At 54.1% G+C, this 9,836-nt stretch overlaps 2 protein-coding genes across 2 annotated transcripts in view; both read left to right on the forward strand.

The window, feature by feature from the left end:
* Positions 1 to 311: 311 nt before the first annotated feature.
* On the forward strand, positions 312 to 4,316 carry CTDSP1 (CTD small phosphatase 1; the record flags this gene model as incomplete). The annotated part of the gene is made up of 6 exons (XM_015563687.1): positions 312 to 557; positions 934 to 1,038; positions 1,147 to 1,203; positions 1,803 to 1,895; positions 2,004 to 2,189; positions 2,708 to 4,316. Coding segments are annotated over 6 exons (816 nt in total), but the record flags the coding sequence as incomplete, so codon positions are not given.
* Positions 4,317 to 8,009: 3,693 nt separating this feature from the next.
* The window catches only part of VIL1 (villin 1), a 34,463-nt gene continuing 32,636 nt past the window's right edge, over positions 8,010 to 9,836 (forward strand). The window contains exon 1 of the mRNA XM_006763331.2: positions 8,010 to 8,202. The gene's annotated coding sequence lies outside the window, so the exon portion shown is untranslated. The remainder of the gene's footprint in view (positions 8,203 to 9,836) is intronic.

Consider the following 9,836-nt stretch of genomic DNA (forward strand, 5'->3'; position numbering starts at 1 on the left):
CCGTCCAGCCTCGGACCTGAGGACTTTGGACGCACAGGGGCTGAGAGTATGGAAGGAGGCGGGAGTGGACCCCAGGCCCCGGCCCTCCAGGGCCCCACTGAGCAGGGGCTGCTCAGGTAAAGGTGGGGTCAGGAGGTGCCCCCAGTGGGGCCGATACCTTAGCAGGTGGAGGCTGGGAGGAAAAGATAGGACCCTTGGTGCCCCCTCCAGCCAGCCCACTCCCTGATGGGGGTACCGTGTACCCCACACTGGAATGACGTGTGGGAGCAGAGGGGTGGCCTGGAGCCATGCTAATGCGTCTCCCTCAGTGAAAGGGGTATGTCCAGACCCTCAGAGCCCGGGCTGGCGCCGGGGCACACAGGCATGCCCCCACCTTGGGCCTCCCTGTTCCAGGTGACCAGAAGTCATCTGCTTCTCAGAAGCCCCGAAGCCGGGGCATCTTCCACTCACTTTTCTGCTGCGTCTGCCGGGATGATGGAGAGGCCCTGCCCAGCCACAGTGGGGCACCCCTGCTTGTGGAGGAAAACGGAGCTGTTCCCAAGGTGCGTGGTGGCCAGGTGAGGGCTGCAGGGCACCTGGGCTCGCCCTAGATGGGGGTTTCGGGAAAGGGTTTTTCTTGACCAGCCTGCAGGCCCTGGAAGGTCTACCCAGCTTGTCACCTGACAGCTCCGAGAGCTCCTCCAAGAGAATTTAAATGCCCCCGTCGTAGGTGGACGCTGTTCTCTGCCTGGATTTCCCGGGTGGGGAAGTGAGGCCCAGAGAGCCAGGCGGCCTACGCTGGCTCCAGAGCTGGCAGGGGCAAATCTGGGAAGAGGGTGGCCTCTCCCCTGTCCCTGTGACTTGCCAGCCTGAGGGCTGCAGGCGGGAAGACTTGTATGAAGAAATGACGGGGGTGAGAGAGGTGCCCCCAGCCAGCCCCGCTCGTCCCCACAGCAGACCCCGGTCCAGTATCTGCTCCCCGAGGCCAAGGCCCAGGACTCAGACAAGATCTGCGTGGTCATCGACCTGGACGAGACCCTGGTGCACAGCTCCTTCAAGGTGGGCCTGCCCCGCGGCCCCCAGCCCTGGTTCGGAGGGGCCTGCCTGGCCTGGGAGGGTGGTCTGGGCAGGCCTGGCCGCAGCTCCAGCCGCTCTTTTCCCCCATAGCCAGTGAACAATGCTGACTTCATCATCCCCGTGGAGATCGACGGGGTTGTCCACCAGGTGAGGGGCCGGGTCCTGGGGGGAGGCGGTGGGCTTGGCTTTTCCCACCAATCCTGAGAGCTTCGTATAAGCCTTTGGGAGATGTGGAATGTCAGAGGCCCAGAGAGGGTGTGAGACTTATCCAGGGTCACACAGATCCTCAGAGACTTGACTGTAACGCCTGCGGGGAATGGGGTTCTTCTTGGCGCCCCCTTACCCCACCTTGCCCGGGACCCAGTTCAAGTAATTCAGGATAGGTTGTGTGCTGTCCAGCCTGTTCTCCATTACTTGGCTCGGGGGTCGGTGCCCTGCAGCCTGGGGGTGAGGGGGCTGCCCCAGGCCCCTCCATTTGGCTGAGGCCGTGGAGCGGGAAGGGCCTGGAATTAGTGATGCCCCTTGAGGCAGGGCCAGAAGCCTGGAACTCACAGGTTCATTTTGATCCCCTTCTGAGAGGGGGAGGTTTCCCTAGCAGCAGTTGGGGTGGCTGGTCAAGTGGGGCCCCCATAGGACCTGGGACCAGCCTGCCCCCTGTGCTTCCCTGCCTCCTTCCCTCCCAGCCCCCTGCCACCCCCCACTCCCAGCCTGAGGCCCAGCAGTCCCCTCACTGGCCCGCCCCCCAGGTTTACGTGCTGAAGCGGCCCTATGTGGACGAGTTCCTGCAGCGAATGGGCGAGCTCTTCGAGTGCGTGTTGTTCACTGCCAGTCTGGCCAAGGTGAGTGCAGGGCTCCTGGCACAACCCCCCCTCCTCACCAGCATGTGGCCTCTGGGCAGCGGCCCCTGGATCCCCCTTGGCCCCAGATGACTCAGCTCCCATCCACAGTATGCAGACCCAGTAGCTGACCTGCTGGACAAGTGGGGGGCCTTCCGAGCACGGCTGTTTCGTGAGTCGTGTGTCTTCCACCGGGGGAACTACGTCAAGGACCTGAGCAGGCTGGGCCGAGACTTGCGGCGGGTGCTTATCTTGGACAACTCGCCTGCCTCCTACGTCTTCCATCCGGACAATGCCGTGAGTGCCATGCAGGACCTGGATAGGGGGCTGGGGCCCAAGAAAAGGGTCCGTCCATCTGGGCTTCTCCCCACCTCTGCTCCCAAGCTGGGTGGTTTCCCAGGCCTGGTGCCTTCCCATTCCTCCCTCTCATAGACCTGTGCCCATTCGCCCCGTACTTTATGGATCGTTCAGATCATTCTGCTTGCTGGGCGTTGGAGCAGGTGCAATTTTTTAAGTGGCCAGTTGTGACCAGTTAGTGGGTCACAAAAATAATTTAACGGTTCCTAGTTGGAGTTTTGAAAAAATGAAATAAAGTAGGAAATATCAGAGTGCTTTGCACACAGTTAGATTAAGTTTCATTTCATAAAATTGTTGCTTTGTTATGTATGTAAATGTGATTTACTGGGTGCTGCTGTCAAAATATTTGAACACTGTGGGTAAGGGGCTTCAAGGAGATAGCCCACCCAGCCATGGGCGCTCAGGGGTGGCCTGCATATTCTGCGTCCAGGGTGGTGACCCTACACCCATCTGCCCAGGTACCGGTGGCCTCGTGGTTTGACAACATGAGTGACACAGAGCTCCATGACCTTCTGCCCTTCTTCGAGCAGCTCAGCCGAGTGGATGACGTGTACTCAGTGCTCAGGCAGCCACGGCCTGGCAGCTAGTGAGGCGCCCTGGGGCCAGGACCTGCCCCTGACCACACCTACACCTTTCACACACGGACTCTTCCTTCGGAAAGCCCAGCAGCCCGGGCCACCTCAGTGCCATGGGGAAGTGGGCGTCTCCCCCACCAGCCTGGCCAGGCTGCGAAGGGGGGCAGCAGGCTGCACAGAGGGCAGTGAGACCCTGGGTCCCTGTGTCAGTGCCTTAGAACCTCCTCGCTCTTCTTGGGGGACCTACGGGGCCCTGCATGCTGCTCCCCCTTTCTCTTTCTATGCTGCCATGTTTCTCTGCTGCCAAGTTGGGCCTCTCGGCCCTTTCGGTTCTGCTTGGGGGAGGGGCAGAGTTCCTGCTGCCCCCTGCCTTGGGCCCCACCTGGGAACGTGGACACCAAGTGCCTTGCATAGAGCCCTCTTCCCCGCCTGGCTTTCCCAGGGCCAGGGCGGGTCAGCTCTTGCCTGGAACAGTCTCCAGACTGTCCGTCGAAGAGAAGCTAGTCCTCACGCCTCCTCCGTGGGGGCTGCTGCAGACCCCGCCACCTTTGTCTCGGGGGGCACAGGAGGGGAGAAGATCCGTTGGCCACTTGTGAGAGCAGCAGGGGTTTGTCCTTCAGGACCCAGTCCTGCTTCTCTGTACTCCTCACTGAGGGCTGCTCCCCATTCCACCCAGGGCTCCGCAGCTCAGCTCCCCCAGCTCCAAGTGTGGGGGCACAGGCAGGACCCCTTTATGGTGCCATATAAATATGTATATGTGTATATAGATTTTTAGGGGAAGGAGAGGGGGAAGGGTTGGAGTAGAGACAGCCCTTCCTCACCCCTTTCCCGGGCCCATAAATTGGGGGGAGGGAGGAAAAGGATTTTTACATTTTTAAACTGCTATTTTCTGAGCGAAACAAGCTGGGCCAAGAGGCCCCAGGCCCTGTCCTGTCACCCACACCCTCTTTGCTTCATTTAAAACATTTATTGAGCACCTTCTCTGGGCCCAGCCTGTGCTAGGCCAACCAGCTGAGTGTGTGTGTGAGGGGAGGGGGATCTCTCTCCACCCACCCCATACTTCACCCGTGCCTTTAGGGGATCTGTAGGAGGTGGGACACTTGTGGGGTTTGGGGGGTACTCCTGCCAAGCTACACCCCTCCATGCCAGCCCACTCTGCAGCCCCCTGCCTCATCCCCAGCTGGCTGAGGGCTGCTCCCCGACATCTGCCTTCCAGCTCTGCCTCCTCTACCTGGAATCCCTCCCCCCCAAATGCTGAGTCTGGAGGTCAAGGCCTTGGGCTCTTCCCAGGGCCTAACAGTTACGGGGACCCGCATACCAGTGCCAAGGGGGATGTCAAATGGAGATGTCCTTGTTTCCCACCTACCCCCAGCTGGGGGCGGGCGGGCGGGAGGGCATGGCTGGTCCGAATCTGATGACCCTCCCATTTAAGTGCCTTCTCTGTGATAGCCCCTCAGTGTGACGCGAACTAAAGAGAAAGCCAGACCCCCAACCTGCCTCTGTGGTTATTGGGCGCGGTGAGTGGGGGGCGTGACTGTCCCAGGAAGCCTCTTCCGCTTCAGCTGACCCTGTGGAGGGAGGAGGGCGGTCCTGGAGGCTGCCCTACCCTCCCGGGCTCCGAGTGCGGACGTGCAGGAATGGCCCGGGTACTGTCTGATTTCCCTGCTTCGCTCAGCCTCAGTTATCTGGTCTGCAAAATGGAGATCGGCTCCCAGCAGAGCTGCTTCAATGCTGCCCCTGGAGAACTCCGTAAGATTAGCTCAGAGGCTACGCAGAAATGCGTCCCTAGGCGAGGCCCCTGGAAGGTATTTGGAGGCGGAAGGGGTGGGGTCTCTGCCCGGAGCGAAGGGGAGGAGTTCGTGAGGCCCCAGTGGGGGTAGGTGGGGAGCGGGGCGGGGTAATGGGAGCCAAGTTCAACTCCAAACCGAAGACCTTTGAGCGAGGCTGCCGTGGGCCTCCCGCTGGCCGCACCCTTGCACGAGCCTCCGGCCCACTTCCTGCCCCCGCCCCTCCAGCCCTGGCAGCACTTCCTTTGCAAAACTGGGCAGCCCCAGGCCCTGGCAGGAAGTGCCCTCCCGCCCCGCCCTCTCCTGCTTCCCACGGTGGCCACTAGAGGCCTCTCCGGCCTCGCAGGGCTCCGCTGCGCCGGGCCGTGGGCGATATGCCCCCGCCCCAACCCTGGGGGGCTGGGAAGATAAACGTTTCTACTTCACCCCTCTCCCGGGGGGCGCCCGCCTCCCCCTTCTCCCCCCCCCACAAACACAGGGGAGAAGGGAGATCTGCCCCTTCCAAAGGTTGGGCCCTGCCCCCCACCCCCAACCTCTCATCCCCTTGTGAGTCCAGCCTCAAGCCTCCCTCCTGGTGTCCCAGATGCGGATCTGCCCCCCAGGTCTCTGAGGGTGACCTGCCACGTGTATGATGCTGCCCCTTTTCCTTCCTTCGCCCCCCTCCCCTGCTCCTGGTAGAGAAGTGCTGGGAAGCATCGACCTGGGAAGAGCACCTGCAGTTCCCTCAGTGCCATGAGCTCCCGTGTGAGCTGGAGCCTCTGAGCCCTTGGCCCAGTGAAGGCCCAGGTGGCCTGCTTCTGCCCTTGTCCTCCTTGGGGTGCCACTGGGTTTCCTGCTCTCCATGCAAACACTAGTCCCCCAGATTTGCATCCCACAGGCCCACAGAGGCCAGGGAGTCACCAGGGCTCCCAACTTTGCGACCGCAGTCAGCCTTTACCACCCACCCTGCACCCACAAAGTTCAAGGTAACCACATATGCCTGCACTTCCTGTGTGCCAGGCACGGTGCCAGGACTGGGGACACACCACGACTAGGGCCTGCCTCTGCTCTCAAGGAACCCACACTCTAGTGTGGAGAAGGACGCCTGAACAGATGATCTAAGACCTTCCATGCTGTAGATGTAGTTCGAGGAGGAACATGGAAGGCCGGATGGGAGCACAGGGGACACCTCACCGGCCTGGGCGGCGATGCAGGGTTTGGAAAATGCATCCTGAGGACGTGAGGCTAAGAGGAGTTTGGAAAGGAGGCGTGAGTCAGGTGATGGTGGCCTCAGCAAGGAGAAGCCCCAGAAAGGAAGCCCAAGAGCCAGGAGCCCGCCCCAGCAGGGAGTGAGAAAGGACAATTTTGGAATTGTACACAGCCAGGGGAGATGGGAAATGACGCTGCAGAAGGCAGGAGGGGCCCGATAATGCAGATCTATAGGCCCGCCAAGGCAGTGGCCTTCTCTCTTGCAGGCGGTGGGTGTCTTTGAGGGACACGGGGACACTAACCAGGAAAGAGGTGTGCTCCATCCTGGCAGCTTCACGTTGGAAGATAAGTCAGGGGTATGGGACGGAAGACCTTCCTGGGAGGCCACAGCCGTGGAGGGTGGAGAATGGAGAATGAAGACGAATGGGGGCACAGAGGCAGAGTGAAAAGGAGGAGGAAGGATGGATGTGAGCTAGGAGATAACTTGACAGGAAGCTGTGGCTGGTTGGCCCTAGGGACTGGGGTAGAGGTTTTGGAGATGTCAGCTGCAGTGAAAATGACAGCCCGGTATGGAACAGACATTCACTATTTGCCTGTCACACACACACATACACACACATACATAACATGCAGAGGAAACAGGCACCTGATACACTCCTGTTGGCAGGAGTGTAAACTGGTACAACCTCTTTGGAGAGTGATTTGACAATACTATTTTTCAAAAGTAATTTTTAGCCCTGGCTGGGTAGCTCAGGTAGTTAGAGCATTGTCCAGATACACCACGGTTGTAGGTTTGATCCCCAGTGAGAGCACATACAAGAATCAACCAATGAATGCATAAATAACTGGAACAACAAATTGATGCTTCTTCCTCTTTCTCTCTAAAATCAATTAAAAAAGAAAATCTATCCATATTTTATTTTTATTTTTTTAGCAGACATCCTTTGATCCAGCAATTCCACTGTTAGGAATTTATGCTGTAGAAAGAATGCATATACACATAACTTTGTACGTATCCAGCATTAATTGCATCCTTGTTTGTAATAGCAAAACACTTGAAATAACCTAAGTGTCCACCAGTGAGGGACTGTAAGTAAATCTTGCTCTATCTATACCAGAGAATACCATGCATGGGGTAAACAGTGAGGTGGGACTATCCAAGCAGATATAGAATGACCTCCAAGATAGACCAGTAAATGAAACAAAGATTTGTAACAATAGTGATGGTGTATTCCCACTAAAAAGCAATATAAAGGTAGACAAATATACATATATATTTTTGTTTACTCCAGTAGGGTAACAAGAAGTGGGAATTGTGGCTAATCCTGGGAAGTAGTGCTGGAGGACTGGGTGGGACTCATCTAAGATGGGAGGGACACATTTTTACGAACACCTGTTTGTGTTTAGTAAATGTACCAGGTACATTTTTTAAAGGTAAAAATTAGTTTAAAACAAAAACGACAGTCAATCTTCTAAACATAACATCAAAACAGAACTCAAATTCCATGTCTTTCCTTCAAATAGTCATTGCATGCCTGTACCAGACACTAGGGTACAGCAGCGAGCTAAACAGATACTGTGGGGAAAACAGGGTTAAAAAGTAATTACAAAACAAGAAGAATAAGGTGGTAAATAAAGAATTTTAAACTTCCGTACTGCTCTGGCCAGCGTGGCTAAGTTGGTTGGAACGTTGTCAAGAGGCATTGGGTTTGATCCCAGGTCAAGGTGCATGCAGAAGGCAATCGACCCATGTTTCACTTTCACATCAATGTTTCTCTCTTCTCTTTCCTCCTCCCTCTCCCCCTCCCTCTCCCTCTCCTCCCTCTCCCTCTTCCTTCCTCTCTAAAATCAATAAAAACATGTCCTCAGATGAGGATTAAAATAACTTTTGTACTGTCAGTGCCAAATTATCACCCCAAGATGACTTATGATTGTAAATGGGGGAAAGTGCCTTTACAGTGGAATGCTGGCAGAAAGCAAGGGAGCAAACTTCGCATTACTCATGCTGCGTCAACTTGACTTCGTATATCGCCGAGTCAATGCAATGTGAGGTACACAGCATCACCTTTGCCCGTGCTACTCAATGTGCGGTTCAAGAACCAGCAGGCACATCAGCTTCGCCCGGGAGCGTGTTAGACAAGCAGGATCTCGGGCCCCACCCCAGACCTACTGAATCAGATTCTGCATTTTAAAAAGGTTCCCAGGTGATTCTGTGATACTACAGTTTGAGAAGCTGGCCTTCTTCAAGTATTCTTGAAAAAACCTGTTTAACCAGGACAAACCTTTAGCGGTACTTTCAGTTTGTGGGGAAAATAGGAGGAAGAGGAATGAATTAAATAAGACACAAAGATTTAGACAAGTCCACAGTGTGAACATTCTACAAGACAACTGTCCTTGACTCAGGTAAGTCAATGTCATAGAAAAAAGGGCTGGGAGACTGTTCTAGATTTAAAATCTCTGAAGAGCCCTGGCCGGTTTGGCTCAAAGTTTAGAGCAGTAGTTCTCAACCTTGGCTGCACATTAGAATCACCTGGGAATCTTTTTAAAATCCTGATTTCTGGACCTCATCCTCTGGAAATTCTGTTTCTTTGTTACTAATGTTGTGGCCTCACCCCATAACAAAGAAACAGAATTTCCGGAGGATGAGGCCCAGAAATCAGGATTTTAAACAGAGTCCCAGGTGATTCTAATGTGCAGCCAAGGTTGAGAACCACACTAGAGCATGGGCTGAGGACCTTCTCGGTTTCAGGTTCGTCCTGGCCCCTGTGGGGCACCTGTGGGAGGTAACCATCAATGTATCTCACATCTCAATGTTTCTCTTTCTCTCTCTCCTCCTCTCTCTAAAAAAATCAATGAAAAAAAAATCCTGCCCTAACCAGTTTGGCTCATTGGATAGAGCGTCCACCTGTGGACTCAAGGGTTCCAGGTTCGATTTCCGCCAAGGACAGTACCTTGGTTGCAGGCACATCCCCGGACCAGGCTCTGGTGGGGCCTGGTGGGGGCACAGGCAACCAATCGATGTGATAAATAAATATATAATATATTTTAAAAAAAATCCTTGGGTGAGGATTAAAAATAATGCTGAAGATAAAGGATTAAAAAAAGAATACTGAAGATACATAACAATGAAAGGACATGCAGGATCTTAATTTGATCATGAACCAATAAAAACAGCTGTTAAAGTCCTTGTGAGGACAATTGGAGAAATTTGACCATGAACTGGATAGAAGATGATATTATAAATAATTTGTGATACCATTCTCATGTGAAAATTGTATTCCAGTTATTTTATTTTCCTTCCAGCCACAAAGCTGACCTAGCTGTTTTGCAGTAACGAGAGACTGCTGTTCAAAACACTTCCGGTGACATTATTTTAAATATACTTTTATTGATTTCAGAAAGGAAGGGAGAGGGAGAGAGAGCTAGAAACATCAATGATGAGAGAGAATCATTGATCAGCTGCCGCCTGCACACCCCCCACTGGGAATTGAGCTCACAATCTGGGCATATGCCCTTTACTAGGAATCTAACCTGGGACCCTTCAGTCCTGAGGCCAGAGCTCTAGCCACTGAGCCAAACCAGCCAGGGCTATTGATTGTTTTTAGAGAGAAAGAAGAAGGGAATGAGAGAAACATTGATTTGTTGTTCTACTTATTAATGAATTCATTGGTTGCTTCTTTTCTTTTTTTTTTTTTTAATATTGGGCCAGCTTTAGCTCTGAAGCTCCAGCTCTTATGCCTCCGCTGCTGAAAGTAGGTATCTGGTTTGTTTCAGTTCTATAATCAAAACAATGTATAACTCCAGCTCTGACTCCAGCTCTGAGATCCCAGCTCGCTGAAAGCTGGTTTCTGGCGAACCTGGCCTTTCAGTCCGCAGGCCAACGCTCTATCCACTGAGCCAAACCGGTTTCGGCTCTTTTTTTAATCCTTATCCGAGGATATTTTTTCAAAGAGAGTGCAATGAAGGAGGGAGGGAGAAAGAGGAAAAGAGAGAGAGAGAGAAACATCAATGTGAGAGAGGCATATAGACTGAATGCC

Source organism: Myotis davidii, unplaced genomic scaffold, assembly GCF_000327345.1.
Source record: "Myotis davidii unplaced genomic scaffold, ASM32734v1 scaffold575, whole genome shotgun sequence".
Taxonomy (NCBI): domain Eukaryota; kingdom Metazoa; phylum Chordata; class Mammalia; order Chiroptera; family Vespertilionidae; genus Myotis; species Myotis davidii.